This window comes from Astatotilapia calliptera, chromosome 12 (genome assembly GCF_964374335.1).
Source record: "Astatotilapia calliptera chromosome 12, fAstCal68.1, whole genome shotgun sequence".
In the NCBI taxonomy this organism is placed as follows: domain Eukaryota; kingdom Metazoa; phylum Chordata; class Actinopteri; order Cichliformes; family Cichlidae; genus Astatotilapia; species Astatotilapia calliptera.
In genome coordinates this window covers 7456149-7478717 of record NC_137433.1, presented here as the reverse complement: position 1 = coordinate 7478717, position 22569 = coordinate 7456149, and the positions used below count along the sequence as shown (strand labels likewise).

General features: G+C 40.8%; 1 protein-coding gene across 1 annotated transcript in view; it reads right to left on the bottom strand.

The window, feature by feature from the left end:
• The window catches only part of LOC113027353 (dynein axonemal heavy chain 5-like), a 79143-nt gene that overhangs the window by 28518 nt on the left and 28056 nt on the right, over positions 1-22569 (bottom strand). Inside the window, exons 44-54 of the mRNA XM_080309139.1 lie at positions 20781-20934; positions 11378-11645; positions 11049-11172; positions 9122-9229; positions 8834-8948; positions 8033-8203; positions 5776-5979; positions 5119-5298; positions 2519-2656; positions 712-847; positions 124-305 (exon numbers count right to left, since the gene is read on the bottom strand). Of these exons, the coding sequence (XP_080165265.1) occupies positions 124-305; positions 712-847; positions 2519-2656; positions 5119-5298; positions 5776-5979; positions 8033-8203; positions 8834-8948; positions 9122-9229; positions 11049-11172; positions 11378-11645; positions 20781-20934 (1780 nt within the window). The remainder of the gene's footprint in view (positions 1-123; positions 306-711; positions 848-2518; positions 2657-5118; positions 5299-5775; positions 5980-8032; positions 8204-8833; positions 8949-9121; positions 9230-11048; positions 11173-11377; positions 11646-20780; positions 20935-22569) is intronic.

Sequence of the window (22569 nt, the reverse complement as noted above, 5' to 3'; positions counted from 1 at the left end):
TAGGGTTACTGGGTTGGGCTAGCTGGTATATTGGGTTGGGCTAGCTGGTATATAATGCTGTGCTACATTACATGTGGCATTAATATGTAAAAACATCTTTAATTAGCAAAATAGATCACTGACCTGAAGGTTCCATTCACTAACTGTGGGCGCATCAATGAGCAGTTCAGTCAGATTGAGGTTGTTACCAAACGGGATGTAACGTTGCTTCAGCTCTCGCTGCCAGTCGTTCAGCAGAAGGTTACGAAACTCCTGATTGAAAGGTCCTGAGTAAGAAAGAAAGGCTGTGGCCAGAAGAACATCACCTGGAACAGGAACAAGCGTTGTTACGTGTACATACTTATCAGTACACATCAGTGTATCAGTTACATATTAATCAGATGTGGCACTGCCTATGCACTGAAATGAGAACATGCCTAAATATTAGTGGGGTAATTTTAAAAGTGCAAGAAATTCCATGTCAAACAGTAGCATCACGACCATCCCGCTGATAAATTAAAAACATTAGCATACAATAACGACATGACAGATTAAGGTTATAACTCCAAGTATAACTGCATCATCAGACAGAGATTTTTCACTTCACTGCACATTATTTATCCACAGAACATTTCCCATATCACACAAAGAACTTCATATTATTATGATAGATATTTGTTATTATGTTGCAGAGGCTAACTCTATGTTTTTGAAACCTGCTGTGAAACCCACCCACGAGCCGTTTGGTTTGGACAGCAAACTCTTTGCTCTGTTCCGTCCATCTCTCCTTCTCGCCAGCGAGACCGCTGATGAGACTGGACGCTGTCTGCATCTTGTGTCTGCAGCGCTCAGCATCCTCCAGCAGCGTCTGATGGGAAAGGGGCCCGCAAACAGGTCAGTAGGTTGATGTGTCTATTTAGCCTTGTGTGTCTGTCCAAGTGTGTCTGCCTCTATCCAAGTCTTATTCCACCATCTGCACATTCGTGGATTAAACCCCTAAAAGCTCATCTCTGTTCATCAGAATTACATACCCATCATCATTATCTAACTTAGTACGCATGAATCTAAGAATATTTGCCTCTTCCCTCAGCTGCTCACCAGCGAACTGCCCCTCACTGCATGCGCAAGCCACACTTTAGGTTTTTTTGCTTGACAGAGAGGGACACAGTGCCCTTCCACACTGCTGAAGTGTGTGCTTTGTTAAGCAGGAGAGAAAAACCGAGGGCTTCTTCTGTAAATCAAGAGGACTATAAAGGAGAGGTGGTGCTGTTCCAACAGGTCACAGGAGAGAAGAAGTAGTGTGATGTGTCAGGAACACAGTGACTTGGGCAAAATAAAGAAAATGCTGGGTGTTAAATCTGTGATTACAAACAAAGCATACAAATGCAGACAGATTAACACGTCCTGGGAAGCTTGTATTGCCCCAAGCTATTGTTGTTAATGTTATCTTCACTTTATCTGTCTTCTTTTGCTTTCCAGGACTCATTTTTAAAAAAATATATTTTACCACTTTATAAAGGGGAAATATTGAAAAAGGCATGTGGCCTGTGCTATGAGGCAGAATTTCATCTTATCCTGGTACTTTCAGGGCTAACCCTGAGTTTTTTGTATTATGAAGGTGGTTTACTTCTTACCGAGTTATATCACCATGGTAAATTATGCTGCAAATCTAACTTGCCTTTTAAACATAATTGAATTAAACACTTGATTACAGTCCATCAGATTCTGTTTAGATCATCAGTATCTTAATGACTGAGCTATGATATTTTTAAGCATGTCTGTTTCCTTCCCATGAGCCTAGTGTTCCCAGTCTTCATCCAGAGAGCCATCTAGATTTCCAGTTCTTTTTCTGTTTTTTGCCTTTTATTGTTTAGTTATGGACTTCGACTGCATTCCTAATAAAGCTTGCTTTCTGTTTTACATCGAGACTTTGGTCTTCACTTGGAGCCACTCCTGTCCATCATCAACACCAAATGCCTTTGCAACGAGCCTTTCAGTCTCACTTTTAGCCCTGGAAGATGAACAGTCTCTGCATCTTAATCATGACATTATAACCTGTTCCCGTCCTGGTCTCTTAATCAGGGAGTCTTGATTCACTTGCTGTTCCATTAAGATGTTACATTTCACATCACAAAGTGTACTGAACATGGGAAAACACAGACCAGATGCTCTCACAGACCTCCACAGAGGATTAACCGGTGTTACTCAGTCACTTCAGTAACTAAGGTTCAGTCCTTTTTTTCCTTTTAGCCAGGCTGTCACAGATCTTATGGTACATTTGTCATACTGTACATACTGCAGTTTATAATAATATTGTTATTACATCAGTGGCACATTGATATTCTCAAAAAACATTTTGCTTTCTTGAAGAACGTGGGAAAAAATATCATGTAACAAATAATAAACACAGTTTATCCCCTATAGTAATTGTTGCACTTTCAAATAAAAGATAAAAGGTATTAAATTCCTATATCAGGAGCAACACACAGGTTTTGTGTACTGAACTAAATTACAGTTGTGTTTTGATGAAGTTGCTGACCTGTTTCTCCATCATTGCTTTCTCATATTCCCCCTGTACCACATCAAGCTCTGCCTGCTTGGCGTCTAGCTCAGCCTGAGCTTTCTGAAGGTCCGCATTAGCTATGGTCAGACGATTCTCCTGCACGGCCAAGTTAGCCTAGAAAAAACAGAGAAAAACAATGAAAGAGTGTGGAGGGGAGAGCTGTGATGGTTTGTTTGTTTGCTTTGTTTTTTGCACATTAAAAGCTTCAGGTAAAAAACAGAGAAAAAGTCATTAAATAGTTAAATGGTTAGTGGGATGCCAGTTTATCTCACAGCATGCGCAACCCACAAAGATTAAATGCAGCAGCCAGCGTTCAACTCTAACCCATGGCCTCAGTTACCAGTGTGCTATCTAATAGAGGCAGAAATGTCTGAAAATGGTTAGTAAGATATTTTAGAAGAATGGACATAAACACTGAAAGAAAGAGTTTGAAGATGACAGAAGTAAGCAAAAAGATAGTTTGTGTATAGAGCTAGGGTTGTAGAGAAAGAAAAGAAAATCCCGTCTCATCTTTCTGCATGTCTGTCCATTCGACTGTATCTCTGTATCCAGCTTAAAGGGAAAACACCACTGGGCTCGAAACCAGAAAATCTGTTTTGTAGGCTGTGCTCCACAAAAGGTCAAAATAAAACAACAGTGCCGAGGGATGTGTATATATGTAGCTGTGTGTGAGTGTGTTTGGAGGGGGATTAGGGAAACAAAGTGGAAAGGAGGAAAAAGAAATTGGTGGCTAGAGCAAAAAGAATAGAATGCAGTTAAGAAAAGAGAGAGGTGTTGAATGAGAACTAACAAGGGTGACAGCAACAGATGTCATCATCAGGCAACATTTCCAAAAGCATAAATGTACACTGTAAATGCCTTTAAATGACTATGACCCATCAGACATTCACAGCAGCTTGTATTTACTTGTAGTTAACCGAGTGGGTGATTCTTCAGAAGAATTTTGCCTTTTGTGTTGGTGAAAGCACATGTTACAGCCATGGGTCACCTCGCTCTTTCATCTGGCGTGATTAGCCCTGTCTGTTTTGTATGCTTATTAGCATGTGCAAGCCCCTGTTAATGATTGGTGCCTGGACTTGTCTCTCATCCTGCCTCCTGGCCTGCTCTGCGTTCTCTCACGAATGACTGGACAGTTGCCCCGGTGCAGTGGTTCAACTGGAATACAGCACTAATCACAGCAGCCGCTTTAAAAGAGCTGCCACTTTGCTATTCAGGACAGTGTGAACAACGTGCCATGCTGTGTTTCCTGATTGGCATGAACTAAAGGTTGCTTGTTAGCTAGTTTTGTATTGTTTGTAGCTAACAAGCTTCTGCAAGCAACTCTGTGTAGTGCTTCTCATGATTCTGTAACCTCTTCCGTTGACCAAGCTCGGCACACTCATCCAACTAGAGACACTCAGTTTAGAGGGTGACTAGTTAAGTAAGTTTGTCCCTTTAAAAAATGATAAGTAAAAGAGAGATTAGTTGAAGTAAAGTTCAGTTGCTTCTGGTTAGAAAGCGGTCATTGGCACTGTCTGGCATCTTTATATCCACTTTTCCATTGTGCTTAGACTACATTATCTCTAAACATATTTTCTAAATTTCTATATTTTTTTGACCAAATAATTTTCTGTTTTGGAAGAATTAACTGCTGAATAAGGTAAGGCTGAATATTAACACTTTAGAAACGTTCTAACATTGAAAATGTTAGCTCTGTATTCTCTACTAAGTCATAAGTCCTTTTTCCCCAAAAACAGCCACAGATCAAGAAAATGTTTGATTTAAAGGTCAATCATGGATGCAATACACCGTTTTTCTTTTTGTTAAACACTTTACTTTGCCTTTAGTGGCTGATTTTGCTGATCCATTTAGTTGTCAAAAATGGCACACACAAAAAAATGACAAAAATAAAGATTTAGTATGTTTGTATTTTATCTCTGGGGTAAGCATGAAGGTGAGAGAAGGCTCAGCTGGTAAGCTTTTAGCTTACACAACTTGTGATGCTGTGCAGTAATAATCAAGACTTTGCACATATTTTCTGCAGATATCAGATCTGGGTGTGTGGATTTAATAATTCATAATTAATAATTGAATAATTCACAGGGATTCCAGTGACATAAAGCGAATAAATAGTGCAGCCTGCTGCATAAATAAGCAGTCTTTGAGCACAAGGAGTCTGAGGAAATCCATTTTCAGGCTTGTATCACAAGATTAAAAACGTAAGCCTTGAAAATCTGAGATGCACCCAATGTTTATAATCAGTGGATAAATACTTCTGAATTTTGCTGCACTTCAAACTTCTACCATCAGCAAATTATTGCTGCTGCAGTGTGGAAATGTGCCTTTTTGTGCTTTTGTGGCTTGTGGTTTTTCTACAGAATGAAATGTTTCATATTCATCAGATTGGGAGAATAGTCCAAAAAGTGTGTGTGTGTCCCTAATGTTACACATTTTAGGAGGTGTTTCATAATACATATTTGTAAGGGTGAGTTTAACTTACAGATGCCAATTGGTAGTCAGTGGAATAGTAGATTATTCAGTTCACTTTCTGCTTTTCTGAGGAAGCACTCTACTAGATCTGCAATAATGTTTGTTACCTTCAAGGGCAAGACCTCCTTGTTGATGGAAAAGAAGGAAGCCATGGCTTTGGTCCAGGATGCTATGCCAGCTACATTGCCACACACCCTCTTGGCTGTTTCGATGTTGTAGTCAGGCATTTCGAAATAAGGCTGCAGGAGCTCCACAGTTTCCCTATTAATGCTGTCCTTGGGGAATTGCTTCAGGAGGGGAAAAGAGGCAGAAAAAACAGAATGAGTATGCGGCGGTTTAATCTGGGACTTATTTCAGCCTGTGCATTTAGACAAATGCTGAAAATGCAAAGCTATACAAAACCAGAGAAAATGAAAAAATACATACTGAAAGGGACAAAGACAGAAAATAGAGCATGTACTCAATTGAGACCAAAATTGCATCAGGATGAAAAAAAAACTATTTAAATCAGGGCATCAATGGGTTATGTTTAAAATAAAAGGTGTTTACAAATAAATATTTTAATAAGACATGAACCACTTTTATGGAAGTGCAGAGACTAAACTCTTAAGAGTCTAAGTTTAGCCCTTTCTATTATGTAGAATGTAGCTTTCATTCATGTTAAACATGGCAAATAACACAAAGCATAAATCCTGAATCATGTGTTGAGATAATATGAGCACTTCAGTCTTAACTATATACAAATTAAATAAATGTTACTGCACCTGCAGACTGCCCAGGAAGTTTCCAGCAGTCATGAGTTTTAATGACTCCTGCCATGAAGGAGTGTTGCAGTTCTTCTCTGGGTCAACTTTCACAGGGTTGACCTTCCTCTGGAAGAGCAGCAGCACGCAGTCCATGATCCGCATGATGAGGTGAGGGGGGCGACCGAGTGTCCGTACTGTGGCAATATCCGACGGTTTAATTGTCTATGTGGGCAAAGAGGACAAACGGAGAGCAGGAGAATTTAGAACAGTCATTTACTGTATGGCATGACCCCGATGGGAGAGCTGGAAACATGTGACAAGTAAGTCGAGTAAGGATTTGACGCCAGCAAACTGGACAAACGCAGAGCATGTTAGGAGACGATTAGAGCAGCGCGTTACTATGACGAGAACAAAGGATAAATCATTTGTTTCTCATTACCGTGTTCAAAGAAGAGACAGATACATTAATGAGGATTATACCTAATTCTCCAGTTTCAGAATATAAAAGCAGAGGAGGTGTGCAGAGGGAAACAACACGACGACTGTAAGTATAAACTGTGGCAGAATGAGAGGAGTTCAGGAGAGGGTGACACAGGATTTCCTCCAGGGACTGATTAAAACAAGAGACAGCAGACCAGTAAAGAAAATGTTCCTGTGAGAACTGTTCGGCTGCTTTACTCTCTTCTTATCTTTTCTTGTTTTGCACTTCCCATTTCTGTTCTCTCTTCCTTGCTCCATTTCCACTCAGTGCAAGCCTGAATTTCCCACTAGAGTGTCAGCCACCAGACAGTCTGGGTTATCATGTACTTCTACTTTCACTAGCCTATATCCTCTATTCTCCTACAGCTTCTTATGAAAATCTCTCACTAAGCCCATTGTTACAAAATAAAATCATCACTCCAGTTCAGCAAGAACTACAAAAACTAAACCATTTTATGCTTTACTGTCATCATTAATCCACTGTAACTATTAGCAAATCAGCTCCTTTTGTATGACAAGGAAATGTTATAGAATGGTACCGTTACCTTGAGTTTGCACACACACAAACTCGGTCCTTTTAAAGGCTGGGTGAATATCCAAATTAATCAGGAAACAGAACCGGTCGGTGAATATTTTAATGTGACAGTGTGGTATGAAAAGCCTGAAGAAAGGAAACATGAATTCCTTCAACTCCTCTGCCACTAAAACTGATGTTCTTGAATAAGTTAGAAAATATCTTTTACTTTAATCTCGCTATACTGCAGAACACCAGCAACATTAGGAAGAGTCTTGGGTTGTCTGTTTAGAAATCCGAGGTTTCTATATGCAGTTGCACGATAACATTTTTTTAATGAGGGAATTGCCACAGGAGCTCTGCATGCAACCATCTACCCAGGAGGACAGCTTTAATTACAATGCAGCTAGAGGCACCAGACGACCATACTAAGTTTAGACACACCAGGACAGTAAAGCTGCAGGCAGAAACATTCATACAGCTTCACACATTAAGTCACAGAGGGCTTTAAGTGGCACCCTGAAGCAATACATAGTAAAAGAGCAGGAGAAATCTAAATTGGGTAAATGTAAGTCACACATTAAAGCACAAAAAGACTGCCCTCACTTTTTTAAATATTCAAGTTATATTGTAGGGTTAGATCATGAAGGCAAAAGCAAATATGCTTTGCTTTACTGGATCAAACATGCTTACATTCACCCCCCTAAAGCTGTGACACAGGAAAAACTCTGCTTATGAGTGAAATAATCTAATAGCTACAAGACTCGTGGTGTCTACAAGATGAACTTTGATGACTCTGGTGATCTCCCGCCTTTTTTCACTGGCACTAACATTAGGGTGACATTTGGCTCATGAAAGCCAGTTCAGACAACGATGTCACGTTGCTGTTGAATGATTAATTGCAATCATTTTTCCAGCACATTTTGTAATCTTCAGATCATTTTAATTTGTCTCGTTAAGTGATTTATGATCAACTACCTGCAAAACTAATTACCCTATAATACACCCCCCGGTCCAACACACACACGCACACACACACACTCACACTCACCGCCAATGTGGTACTCAAAAAAAAATACTCAGGTTTAACATTTAAACTGAAATGGTTCGTATAGCATGTTGTGAATCTCTAGCATGGCTATAGGCTCTGAGTGATTTAAAAGAAAACAAACAAACAAACAAAAAAGACGTCTGAACGTAGATATGTCTACCTGAGAAATTTAAGTCTGGAGGGAAGCCTTGGAGGCATGTATTCAACATTGCTGTTTCAACATCCCATACCTGCAGCGCAGCCTCTGCCTCCTCGAGAGCTGGCCGGGCAGCTTCGAGTTTCTTGTCAGCCTTGTCAGCTGAAATGCTGTCCACAATGGCCTGCGCCTTGTCCTTCACCTTTTGTACCTCTACCTTCACTCGCTCTGCTGCCTGGGCTTTTACTGTCACCTCCTTCAACACCTGCACAAGAAAACAAACACACATTATAAGTGACAGAGAAATGATTTGAAGCTGGGAGACTTTCTCAGCTGAGAAAAGATCGTAAGTGTGGTTAAGTAGAAAACAGAATGCTCAATCCAATGGGAGACGGCAGATCTGAGCATTTGTAACACTGAAGAGGCTCTACCTGATATAGAGGTCTCTGTATAACAAGAGTGAGTGTTCACGAATGGAGGGAAAAAAAGAGACGGCTTAAACTGCTTCACTTATGCTGAAGCATGACTGTAAAAAATACACATTCGTCCCATTAAACATCTATTTGTCTTATTTCTCTCACTGCAAGAGGGTAATTTTACGCAACAATACAATATTCCCCAAACAATCACTGGAAAGCCTGATTCCCAGCAACGGACACAATAAACACTTCATCTCTTCATTCTGTGTTCACTTTCTTATTAATGCATGAAACTTTATATTAGTGTCTAATACAAACTAGCATGTATCCATTCAATTCTGTTGATTAGTTCATAGACCGTGTTGCTGTTTTAATAAAAATGCAACTAAAAAACCAGCTGAAGCATTCTGTATGCTTGTTGAACCTTAAACCCACACACATACAAATAAAAATCCCCTCCCTGCCTACAAACGTACCATATCAGCCTTGTCATTGGCAATCTGTAGCTCCTTCTCTTTCACCTCCAGTTCTTTGCTGAGAGCTGCCACTGACACCGATGCCTCCTTCAGCTTTTGGAGACCAGTATTCATCCTGAAGAGGAGAAATTTTGAATACAGTTGATCAAGTCAAATATGATTACAGCAAACTTGTTGCTTCTGTGTACTGTCTGTCTACTATCTGGGTTTCTGTTTGCTTAAATGGCAACACAACTTGCATATGTTATCATTTGCACAACATTGTTGAACTCATTTTGAACAATTTACCTGTTGGCCAAAGTCTGAACTTCAGACCTCTTTTCTTTATAGATGGTTTTGTAGCCTTGAATGAAGGATAAATAAGACTTGGGTGTGACATGGGTGGAGCGTCGGTATCTAAATTCAAACAAATTGGGTTACATTAATACTGCAACATGCTAAATATTATGACAATCATCATGCGTTGCAGACACACATAAAACAATCTTCACATATATGCATATAATCTTCAAACACACATATATATATATATACATATATATTAGGGGTGCAACGATATTCGTATCGATATTGAACCGTTCGATACAGTGCTTTCGGTTCGGTACGCATATGTATCGAACAATACAACATTTGTAATTTATTTTATCAACTTTCCTTCTGACGATGCTGTCTGTGTGGAGCGCTCAGTGAATCTGCGTTCGACTACTCCGCCTAGGCTGCACTGTCGAGCGCAGATCCACTGAGCGCTCCACACAGACAGCATTGTCAGAAGGAAGAGCGCAGGGCAAGCTAGCGAGACAGAAGTTAAGCTCTCCTTGCAACATGGCAAATTGAACCTCCCCCACCCTCATTCAGATCTGGCGTTTGGAATTATTTTGGTTTTCATGTGACGTATGACCCTGAAGGTAAGCGCGTCATGGACTAAAGTAAAACAGTATGTTGGATGTGCCACGCAATGCTCAATTACATGGGTGGGAGCTAGTGTGTTAGCGCAGTTAGTTCGTTAACGTGTTGGCCGTCTAGCCCCATGCACGGGGCTATCAGGGGTAGCTCGTTAACGGAGATTTGCCGTGTTGTGGCGTTAAGGTCATTTTAACGAGATTAACCTGAAAGCACTAGTGGGAACACAACGAATATGACTGCACATTTACGCCGACATCATCCTAGTGCAAAGACAAAAACAACAAGCATGCTACTAACTTTAGCCGAGTTATTTAGACAGCTGTTAGCACATGATTCTCCTTATGCTGCTGAGAATATAGCCCAGAAGAAGCGGATAGCATAGCTTTTATTTTGGAAAGAGGCATTTCTCTGTAATAAACTCTCTTTTCCAAAGATGAGTGATTCCTCAATCAGATACAGGGCTCGCAATATCGCTAGCCCGACGTCCTGGGGCTAGCGATTTTTTTCAGACGGGCTACCCTGCCCGTCGGGCTATTGTAGGAAGGAAAAATATATGTCAATGCTTTTGCATTCTTTCAGAAATGTAGCTGGGTAATTATGTCATTGGCATCGGTGAGCCACTGTCAATATGTGACATATTGAAATCGCGTTTGAATTTGCGCTTGTTTTTTTGCTTTCACTTTGCAATCTTGCGAACTGTGTATAGAGAGCGACAGCACTGATCTGTGAGTGATGATAATTTGTGCACCAATTCCTCTGACATCGTCTTATTAATCGTTAGCTTACTATGCAAACACGACAAGTGAAATCTCCCGCAGCAAGCTTAAACATGTGAGAGGTTGATCGCGCAGAGAATCGCTGAGCTTATGTGAGTGTGTGTGTAAAAGCATTTCAGTTCTGCTGAGCCAAATAAGACAGGTCGGGGTGAAGAAGTGACAGCCAAAGAAAAGCTTACCACAAAACGGAGAAGTTATGACAAATGAGACTATGAGGCAAAAAGAAAGTGCAGCTTTATGGTTTCATGGACAAAAGAATTTCTGTGGCTGCAATATGACGAGCTAAATAACCAGGGCTGCACATAAGTGGTCCGCAGGTGCGCATTCGCTGTCAAAATAAAAAACACGCACAAGGGTTAGGGTTAAATTTAAAAACTGTACTTTTGAGTTAAAATATATATTTATAATTTTAATAAATGACAAATTAAAAAGGCATGAACATTTTTTTGTATCGAAAAAATATCAAACCGTGACACCAAAGTATCGAACCGAACCGTGAATTTTGTGTATCGTTGCACCCCTAATATGTACTGTACCTCTGGAAGTAGTCCACACATTTCTCCGCTACACCATCCTGGAAGGAGCCCATGCACTGAACTACCTCACATTTAACCTGGGCTGAGCAGTCTATGTCATAAACAGACAGGAAGTGCTCTGAAACTGAAGGACAGGAAGAAACGAGACAGGACATTATTAACTGAAGAAAAACCTCAGAGAGCGCAAAGAAAGTCGATATCTTGTATTCATATAACAGCATCCACTTTGAAATAAACAGAGTATAACATGTACCGCATACATTTTTGAAAAGAAATGCGAGCACCAGACAGGTCACATTTGTGAAAATAAAACTGTGTGTTAAAAATACCTGCAACCAGTGCATCTTTGGGCCAGCGGCTGAACCAGTCCATGGTGCAACCAGAGATCAGCGCCGGAAACTTCAACGCTCGGTTCCGGAACTTCTCCCCAACAGGGGAAAAGCACAGAATGACGTGGAGATTATGTCGAACTCGTGACATGAAGTAATCGTACAGGTTTCCGTTGGTTGGAGGTCGCCGGGGAAACTCTCGCTTCATGACAGGGATGAGATCATTGAGGATATCATCTATTTCGTCACGGGCAAACAAGTTGGACACCTGAAGGCAGAAACATGCAGTTGTGTCTCTGATATCACAATACTGACGGACCTAACCATAGTTCGCTCGTTTAACACTTTTCTTAATTTCGGCTGTCGTCTCTTACAACTCATGGCCGCAGCGTTTTTTAGCTGATGAGCTGATGGAGCTCCGATGTGTCTCATCCTCCCCTGCAGCCATTCCCAAGCCACACCCCGCCACAATCCATGTACCTGTACTGCTGTGTATTTTAAAGCTCAAACATTTCTACTCCGATAATAGTGCCAACCAAATCTTTTACAGAGTAATTTTTCAATCTGATCTGATCAAAGATTTCCCATACAGAGATCTAGCAGTTGCAGCTTTTAAATGCAGTGATTAGCACTGTCACCTCACAGGAAGGCTGTGGGTGCAAACCTTGGACGTTCTCTTCAAATACAATGGCTTCCTCCCACAGTCCAAAGACATGAATGTTAGAAACATTCATGTATTTCCCTACACAATACTGTGTTTTATTGACCATTTTTTAACATTATTTTAATTGGATCTTCTTCTTCCTCACACTTCACAATAGTTGTCACTTCTTCTTACCTCAACCTCTTTCCTTAGCAATTTCAGTAGAAGTGTATATTGGTTGGCTGATGAACTAAATGTATGTGACTGCTGGCAAAAAATCTTGAAATGGTGAGTTTTAAAACAGCTTGCTGGGTGGGTACAAGTTTAACCAAGTGGATGAAGGTACGAGATTCACTGTTTAAATGTTTTAAGCTGAGTCATTTCTCCAAATCCCCAGTTTCCATTAGAGAGAACATGTAACTCAGATTTAAGAAAGTGAAACAGTGTCATGGGGGACTATGTGGTGTTGTGGTAAGTGTCCCTAACCATCTGTTACTCTCACAAAAAAACAATATCACGATAACAGCTTGCTTTTCCTTTTTGTTTCTCATCTCTGTCACTTTCTCTCACACAGTAAAGAAAAGAAGACAAAAAGATGGGAAAATAAATAATTGAAAGAAGGGAAAACAAGTGGGAAACTAACAGGGAAAAAGCAACTGCATGGCTCTTATCATGGTGTTCCCATAGTGTTAAATGTCAAATCCAATGATATCCACTGACTTCGAACAGTGTAAGAGCTTCAGCTTGGTGAGTGCTGGTAAACCTCACTGGAAGCTTAATACTTGTCACATGAATTGATCTGACTTCTGACCTCTTTTATTAAGTGACTTCCCGAATAACAAAATGTAAATATACGGAGTTCAAAATAAGGGCTTTGAAAGTTGTCTAAATATCCTGTGGTGGCAAAAATTCATACAACCCCTCCCAACTGTGTAAACAAACATGGAGAGGAGGAGAAAAGATGAGAAGGAAAGGGAAGAGAAAATATAACCATCGAGTAGAGAGAAGACAGTAAGAAATGTGCATAAGAACTAGCGGGGAAAAAAATCAAAGGGCAGGACAAAGATGAAAACAAAATTCTGGGAGTGGAGAAAGAGTCTTTCAGCAGATGTAATGAAGAATGCTGTAGTACACAGAGGTGTACTTGTATGTGATTGTCCATTATAGTTTCATTTCATTACAAATATCAAAGAGAAAATAACTGCAACTCGGTCATAATGGTGAGGAAAATACACTTTTAAAATTGCACTGAACTGATACGACTCGTGCTCTCTTAAGATTGCATTCATGACCGGTTCAACCTGCTTCAGGTGATCATTCCTGTCGGCTTCTCCGCCAAGCCTGCTGCCACTAAAATTCGTTAAGGCTGTGTTTTAACTGGAGATTTTACGGAGAATTGGAAGACCATCACAAACCTCAGTACTGGGAACAAGCTAGCAAAAGAGTTTAGCTAACGTAAGCTAAAGTGGCAGTGTCTGTTTTTGTTTTTGACGCTGTCGCCGGTACGAGATTCCGGAATGGCACCACTTACCTCAACATCCAGCTGTGAAAGCTGCATCAACCTGAGCCAAAAAGTGATCGAGCTGGAACAAAGGATATCCACGCTATACCAAATCCAGGGGGCTGAATGCGAACTTGACACGATCCTCCTTGGCAAAGCTCAAACCACCGCTACTAGCGCTGAGCTAGCCGACACAGTGCACCATCCAGCTGCTGTGTCCCAAGATCCCGCCAACAGTCAACACAGGCTCTCAACTTGCGTCGCTGCTGCTTCTGCCAAGGACGAGAACTCCTGGTTTCAGCTAGGGGCCAGACCCAAGGCTCTGGTCAGCTCCACTCCACTCCAACCAGCGCCATGGACCATGGTTGAGACGCGTGGTGGCTGCAGGAGGATCCGTCTCTCGCACCCTCACCCCTCTGGTGAGGTAGTATTGGAGAATAAATTCAATGTCCTGGATCCTGTGGACTTTCCTCCTCTGACTGCTAGCCCTCGCCATCCCGCTGTGTCGCAGAGGTCTGCGCCATCTCCACCACTACGCCCCCGGAGCCGCGGCGGGCAACCCGACGCTGTGGTGCAAACTCACCGCGGAGAGCTGTGCTTTACCCCGGCTCCTCGGAGAAGAGGACCCACGGCGCGGCTACCTGGGAGTCACTCACGCAGTCCGGCTGGCGCATCTCCATCTGAACACCCCCGGCGTCGCGGCGCGGGCATCTCAGATGGCCAACAGCCCCCAGTGGCACCTCCTCTCTCCACGCTGGTCCTCGGGGATTCCATCGTCAGGAACGTGCGGATGAGGGGGGCGCTCACGCTGTCGTTCCCGGGAGCCACTGTTGTTGACATAGTGGACAGAATTCCCAACATTCTGGCATCCCACCCACAGGTTAACCGGCTCATCATCCACATCGGCACCAATGACATCCCCAAACAGCAATCTGAGCTGCTGAAGTTGGACTTCCTCGAACTCTTCAGCCTCCTTGGTCAGCTGCAGGTGAGTGCTTTTATCTCTGGGCCCACCCCCACCTGTGGCAGAGGGATAGGCCGCTTCAGCCGGCTGCTCAGCCTTAACACCTGGCTTTCCTCCGCCTGTGTCTCCCACGGCGTGGGTTTTATTAACAACTTTGATGCCTTCTGGGAGAGGAGGCATCTTTTTGGGGCAGACGGGCTCCACCTCAACGCCTGGGGACGCCGTTTGCTGTCCGCCAATTTGGCATTTGGCGTACAGCACTCCCGCACATCGCCCTGTCACTACCCCAAACTGACATTACCTGCTGATCCGTCTGCCACTGACTGATGTTCCCCTGGTCCCAGCTCCTATATTTGTTCCACTTTTAACAGTAATACACAAAACTCTGGACTAGGACCTTTCTCTCCCACAGTCAACACAATACCCGTCATAATCACAAACAGAGAGCAACAGAATTATCATAAATCCAGTAACTCCAAAAATATTAATAACCTCCGGCCTCTTCAAAAATATCAACATCCATCCAACTCTATTGTCAAAAATCCACCAGTCTCAATCAGTATGGCACTTTTAAATGTACGCTCTCTGTCGAACAAGTCTTTTATTATTAATGATTTAATTATAGATAATAAACTTGACTGTTTATTTTTAACTGAAACATGGCTGGGTTCGGATGCACCAGTTGTTCTCACTGAGGCCTCCCCACCAAATTTTAATTTCTCTTTTTCTATTAGAAGTGGTAAGAGAGGTGGTGGGACTGCATCTTTAGCCAACAACACACTCACCACCAAACAAATTTTATTTGATCATTTTACCACTTTTGAATTCCATGCTATTGTTTTCAGCAGCCCTCCAGTTTTATCTGTCACAGTTTATAGACCACCTAAAGACAGCGCTGCTTTTATCAAGGAATTCTCAGAATTTTTAACAAACATACATTCAAAATATAACATGATAATTTTAACCGGTGATTTTAACCTGCACATAGATAATCCTTCTGACCCTGCAACAAAAGAATTCTTAAACATCCTTCACTGTTTGGATTTTACCCAGCATGTCACGCAGCCGACTCACAACAGAGGACACACTCTGGACCTGGTCATCACCCATGGGCTGTCCACCAGCGTGTCCTCTGTTGTTGACTTGGCTGTCTCTGACCACTACTGTGTGTTTTTTAACATCACCGGTTTTATTCAGCGGGAGACCTCGGTGCGAACTGTGAGGAGGCGCTATCTAACCTCTGAAGTGGCTGCAAATTTTACCAGGGTTTTAGACGAATGCCCCCCTGTGATTTTACCTGCATCCTGCGATTTGATTTTTAGTTACTTCAACAGCAAACTGAAGAAAAGCCTTGACTCCGTTGCTCCACTCACCACCAAAAAGATTAACGTAAAACATGCATCACCCTGGAGAAACGAAGAAGTCAAAAAACTCAAAAGAAATTGCAGGGCAGCAGAAAGGAGATGGAGGAAAAATAAAAATACTATCAACCATCAAATATTTTGCGAGCAACTTAAAGTGTACAATAATACATTAAGGAAGTCAAGAAATTCATACTTCGCCAAAATAATCAGTATTAACAAAAATAATCCCAAGGTCCTCTTTTCCACCATAGATCATTTATTTAACCCTGATTTTAACAGCTCCCAAAGAACCCCCACAGACTCGCTCTGTGAGCAGTTTGCAGACCACTTCAGGGGAAAGATCAGCGCCATCAGATCTGATATTTTATCTAATCGCGATATGATTGTAAACACATCTGAGGGCTCGATTGTACCTGAGGAGACACTGGACAGCTTTGTCCTGGTTAATGCTGAGAACTTTCAGAAGGTTTTCTCCACAGTGAGACCCACCACATGTCTTTTAGATCCAATTCCTTCTTCACTCTTTAAAACACTTTATGGATTTTTTGAGGCTGAGCTTTTATGCATGATGAATTGCTCTCTTCAGTTGGGTGTCTTCCCTGCTGCCTTTAAAACGGCGGTGGTGAGGCCCCTTCTGAAGAAGAGCAATTTGGATTGTAATGATTTTAATAACTACAGACCTGTATCCAACTTACCATTTTTAAGTAAAGTCTTAGAGAAACTTGTTTTTACTCAGATTACTGATTTTCTCAATGATAGACAGATCCTGGAGATATTCCAGTCTGGATTTAGGGTGAACCACAGCACAGAGACGGCTCTCCTAAAGGTTTTAAATGATCTTAGATGTAACTGGGACTCCCAAAAGCTCTCAGTCCTGGTGCTACTGGATCTAAGCGCAGCCTTTGATACAGTAGACCACGCTATTCTTTTAAACAGACTGAAACACATGGTGGGCCTCTCTGGTGCTGTACACAGCTGGTTCACTTCCTATCTCTCTGACAGAACTTTTATGGTGAGTATGGATACATGCTCCTCTAAGATCCATAAAATGACATGTGGTGTGCCTCAAGGGTCGGTTCTAGGCCCTGTACTTTTTAATTTGTATATGCTCCCTCTCGGCGGTGTCATCAGGAGGCATGGAGTGAACTTCCACAGTTACGCTGATGACACGCAGCTGTACATCTCCGTGTCTCCTGATGACACCAGACAAATGGATGCCCTTTTTAACTGTATCTTGGATATAAGATCTTGGATGGCAGAAAACTTTTTACAACTTAACCAGGACAAAACTGAAGTTTTAATTGTCGGTCCTGAGGCTCAGAGAGAGAAACTCTTGCCTAAATTAGAGGCATTTTCACTATGTCCTTCGCTACAAGTGAAAAACCTGGGTGTTATTTTTGACTCTGAGCTTGGTTTTATCCCACATATTAAACATGTAACTAAAATTGGATTTTATCATCTAAAAAATATAGCCAGAGTCCGCCCTATTCTCTCTCGGGCCAACACGGAGATGCTGATGCATGCTTTTATTACCAGTCGCATTGATTACTGTAATGCCCTGCTCTCTGGTCTTCCTAAGAAGAATATTTCAACTTTACAACTCTTGCAAAACTCGGCAGCTCGTGTGCTGACGAAGACCAGAGGGCGGGCCCACATTACACCGGTTTTAGAATCGCTGCACTGGCTCCCCGTGTGTTTCAGGATCGATTTTAAAGTTCTTTTATTGGTTTTTAAATGTCTTAATGGTCTTGGGCCTTCTTATCTCTCAGATCTGCTTTTACCATACGAACCCTCGCGGACCCTGAGGTCCTCTGGTACTGGCCTTTTGATTGTCCCTAAAGTCAGGACACATACTCACGGAGAGGCAGCTTTTCAGTGGTATGGTCCTCGTCTGTGGAACAGCCTGCCGGAGGAGCTCAGGGCCGCAGAGAACGTACATGTTTTTAAGAACAGGCTCAAGACCCACCTTTTTAATTTAGCTTTTACTTAGCGTTTATTTATTTTATGCTTATTTATTCTATCCTGTTATTCTATTATTAATTTAGGATTTACCTAATATTTGTTTGATTTTATTCTTATTCGTTTTTTAATCTTCTTATTCTATTTATATTTATATTGTATCCTGTTCTTATTTATTTTATCATTTTACCCTATATATATTGTATTGCGTCATATCTCCAGTGTTTCCTCGGAGGGCGCTCTCTGCACCGGGGCTGTTATTGACCGTGGCTGCTGGGTCTCTGGGGTCCTCTCAGACTGGCTGGGGGGCTCCTTTGCCTCCCTCCTGCTGTGTGCCCAGCCTGGAGGCTGCGGTCTGTGACCGGCTCCCGGTGCAGACGGCTCCCTGTTATAGTGTTTCCTCACTTGGCTCATGCGAGCCCAGCCCAATTTTTACTCTTTAAGTGTGCGCGTGTGTGTATGTGTGTGTGGGTGGGGGGATATATGTGTATTGAGAGTGTGGGGAGTGAGTTGGAGGGTGGGGTGGGCTGCTTTTAACTATGTAAAGCACTTTGTGCTACATTTTCTCTGTATGAAAAGTGCTTTATAAATAAAGATTGATTGATTGATTGATGAAATGTTTACTGCACTCAAAGCGGAATGCAGTGCTAAAACAAAATGTTGTCTTCTAACATGCTTCTTTATCCTGCTCTTTTCCTTATCTTCTCACACAGGCCTCAAAGGTTTTTCATGTTAAAATAGAGTCCTTTCTCCCAAATGTCACCAAGTAATTGCTTGTTGAGGACTATTGGGATTCTCTTTAATATTTTAAGGGTTTGACCTCACAATTTGAAGCACTTTGAGTAGACTTGTGTTGTAAACTGATGATTTTTAAACAAAACTAAATTAAGCTGACTTGAAGTGAATATACACAGCTATCTGAGCGAGTACAACAGTTTGTAGGTTTTCCAAAACTATGTGTGACTGTTAAATAGCTGGTGCCAGTGCTTTCATAAAAAGATAATATGTGAATCAGACAATTATAGTTGTGCCAAAGAATTCATAAATTGTACAATTTTCTAATAAACACCACCTCTAAGTCCACCTCTCCAGTAACTATAAAGCAATTCAAAGGCAAATTACAAAAATATAAATATAAAATGCATGCAATATAAAACATTAAGTTTGTAAAGCATGCAAAGAAAAGCTGCAGAACAAAGACACCAATGGATTGAAAACTTGCTTAAGGAAGCACCAAGTAGCTTTCTGTACTGTAGTGCCTTACAGACCAATTACAGTAACATTATCTAATATAAAATATCAGTATGAGTCATTCAGATGGACTATCAGACAATGAGACTCCAACCTCTTACTTAAACTTGGAACCATATATTTTTCAACACCAACACTAACTGAGCTCTGTAAACAGTTTTATAAACAGTTAAGGTTTTATGGCAGGCTTACATTTCAGACTTTATGATATAATTTTAGGGGATGAACACAAAACTTGCATTAAGTGTTGAGGAATTTTAGCCATTTAGCAGAAAAGTCAATGAAAAGTCAGTCAGTCTTTGTCCAAACCCATCTAGAAAAGCAAGAGTAGCTTTGGAAAAAAACATTTTAGAGAATATATAACTATGGTAAACCTGTATAATAAAGACAGGAAATAAAAGGTATGGATAACATTTTGAATGCCTTATGAACAGAGACTGAAGTGGCCCAGAATAATCTAAAAGGCCATTTCAGCACCTTCAGCTAATGAGCAATAAAATTTAACAGAATGCGCATTGGTGTCGCTTCCAGTGACGGCATGATACGGCTCAGTACATAATAAGAATAATTACATTTTCTGCTTAAGCTCTCAGCACATTCCATATTTCATTCTTGACCCTGTGATGGCTTTATGGTGCTGATATTATTAAAGTTACTAGCGCTAGCTAGAGGCTGTACTTTAGCCTGTTGTGCTACAGAACAGGAGTTTGAATAAATAGAGTAACTCGTTTTGTTTTGTCTTTTTTTTTTTTTTTAAATAAAGGTGGGTAATTTCGAGTAACTTTTCACATAATTCAACAAATATCAGAAAACACACAAACTATGTCTGCGCATTTTGCCCCAAAATTCATTTTAGAGTTTTTAAATCAGACATGATGAGTTGCTGACTTGTGTTTTTGGTGAAACATCTTGCAAAACAAACTGAAGTATTCTCCTTTATATTATTCAAAAGTTCCATATAAATACTGCACTAGGCAGTTTGGTACAGTTTAGTGCAGGCTATGCCAGTTACTTTCAAACACTGTGTTGAAGTTAATAGTGACACACTAAGTTGGACTGGTACGGAGCAAGCTGTAGTGTTCATGGTCAATATTAGGCTGCGTCAAGTGTAGCATACATGAATTTCTATTTAAGAAGATGATGAAGATTAGATTCATCTCCCCAAATTCCATCTTTTATACTACCTTTAAAATATCTTGGGGTTAGAAATCGGCCATATAGCTTGTGAAACATGTGCTTATATCTTGTTGACTTCACTTAGCTAAATCCACAAAGAGAAATGGATATCATGGTAGCAACATCACATGGCAGCTTATCAAATAAGACTCTACTAGTGGCTCAAAACAAGTTAGAATGCAACTTATATCTAAGTAACTGTTTCCCCAAGCTATAACTCCTGATTACAAACCATAGGATATACTGTAATATCACCTGAAAAACAACAACAGAGCCAATGCAGTCCATGCACATGCACAGCACTGGATCACTACTGTCTATTAATGATATAAAAGAAGTAGAAACAACCAGATGCCTTTTTAAAGATACCTTAACCTCTCATTGATTATTTAATTTAAAACTATACAACTTTCAAACACTGCACACTGCATATTCTCTTGTTGTTCTGGTCTCACAGCCTTAACTGTGACCCACATTAAGTAGAGGATTACATTACTATGAATACGGATTATTTGGAATCTTTTCTCCTTGTGTGTGCTGCTGACCTCTCCAGATGACAGCACATTATTCATGTACTCCAAGAAGGACTCGTCTTTTATTTCGTTGTCAGTAAAGATGAAGCTGATGCCTTTTCCATGCTGGCCAGCTGTTCTGTACAAACTCTTCAGGTCATCCATCAGGTTGGATGTATTGTATGAGCTGGAAAAGAAAAGCATAAAATAAATATGCACACCCTTTCTTCACTAATAACTAATTTTACAGCTTCTAAAAATCATCCATACGTAGTTAAATGCAATCAAAAAGTGCAGCAGCAGAAAACTAGATCGCATAAAAACTTTAATTCATCTATTTATGTGCCAATTTGCATGAAATTTCTCATGAGATTGAAGCTCAAACTACATTTATTGGTGAGAGCGGTTTTAAAAAAAAAAGTGTCGGCGCCCCAGTTTGAGGCTTGGACGATGAAAGTGAAGCACATCTTAGCTTGAAAGTTCACCTGCTTTAGTGTGTGAATGTCAAATTTATTGAATTATAAAGAGGCAGATGAAAAATAAGTTAGAGGGAAAATGGAAGAAGCTGCAAATTGGAGATATTAACTGCATAAACAACATGAGAGAGAAACCACAGATTACTTTCATCTGGTTCTTTAATGATTATCAGTGAGATGAGATACTCCATCCTGTAGTTAATAAGAAATTATAACAACAGCCCTAAGTGGCTGGGAGTTACGCTGTGACTGCCAGACTAGATACGCATTGCTGGTTATTAAAAATAAACACACCTGTTCCCAACTCAACCCAGCAAAAGTGATGAGTTGACCAGTTTGTAAAAGAAGAAATAATATTTGAGGACAAAATAATGGCAGTTTGAGAACAATGAAGCTAGTTAAGCAAGATACAGGTAAAGAGTAACCTCTCCACTCAAGGGAGAAAAGCTGCTTAAGTGAAAAGTAACATTGTGTCAGCCATAAGGATAAAGAGCCCGGACACAGACAGCATGACTACTAGCCACTCAGGGCTGCTGTGATGATAGAAATGCTTCTTTATATGCAGTCTAGTGTGCTTCTAAGAATCCACTGCAGCATATATACCAAAATAAATGCTTTTAAAAAATCTCTAGTAGGAATAATAGTGTTAGGATAACAAAGTTTAAAAGAAATTGTGTACATTAAAGCAACAAGAAAGTCTAAGTTACTGTACAGACAGAGGGAGAGAAAGAGAGTAAATTGGGTTTGCATGAAATAAGAGAACTATCTGTACTGGATGTGCATCTGAAAATCAGTTTTATGTGTGTATCAGAGAGAGCAGATGAAAAAGAAGGAAGGGGACACACAATAGAGGTATCCGTTTTCACCAGGGATAGCTGTGAAGCTAAGAGGACAAACATGTGGTTCATTAATATTAATAGGAAACATTAAAATCTGTTTGGCGAACAAACCGGTGGAAAGTGTGACAATAAATGAATGTAGGGACTGAAGGAGGAAACTACTTGACAGGTTTGGAAGCACGAGTTAGTGATGGTGAGTTAGTATGTTAGTGAAGCCAGAGCTTCTGAGATATCATATAATTAGTATGATATCTGTACCTCTAATGAGAATATACTAGCTGCTGGGCCTGAGAGCTGATAATGCAGAATGTTTCTCATCAGTGACAAAGGTTCTGAGTTTAATGGTTTGATTATAGATGATTATATGATTAATGATTAGATTATAACTAAATCTAACGATTATAAAACAACTTTAGTTTGACATGTTTTGTGAAGAAATTACTCAGAAAAGGAAATCTGACAATGAAAGGTGTTACTACCACTCCACAATCCAATCCTTAGGAGGTT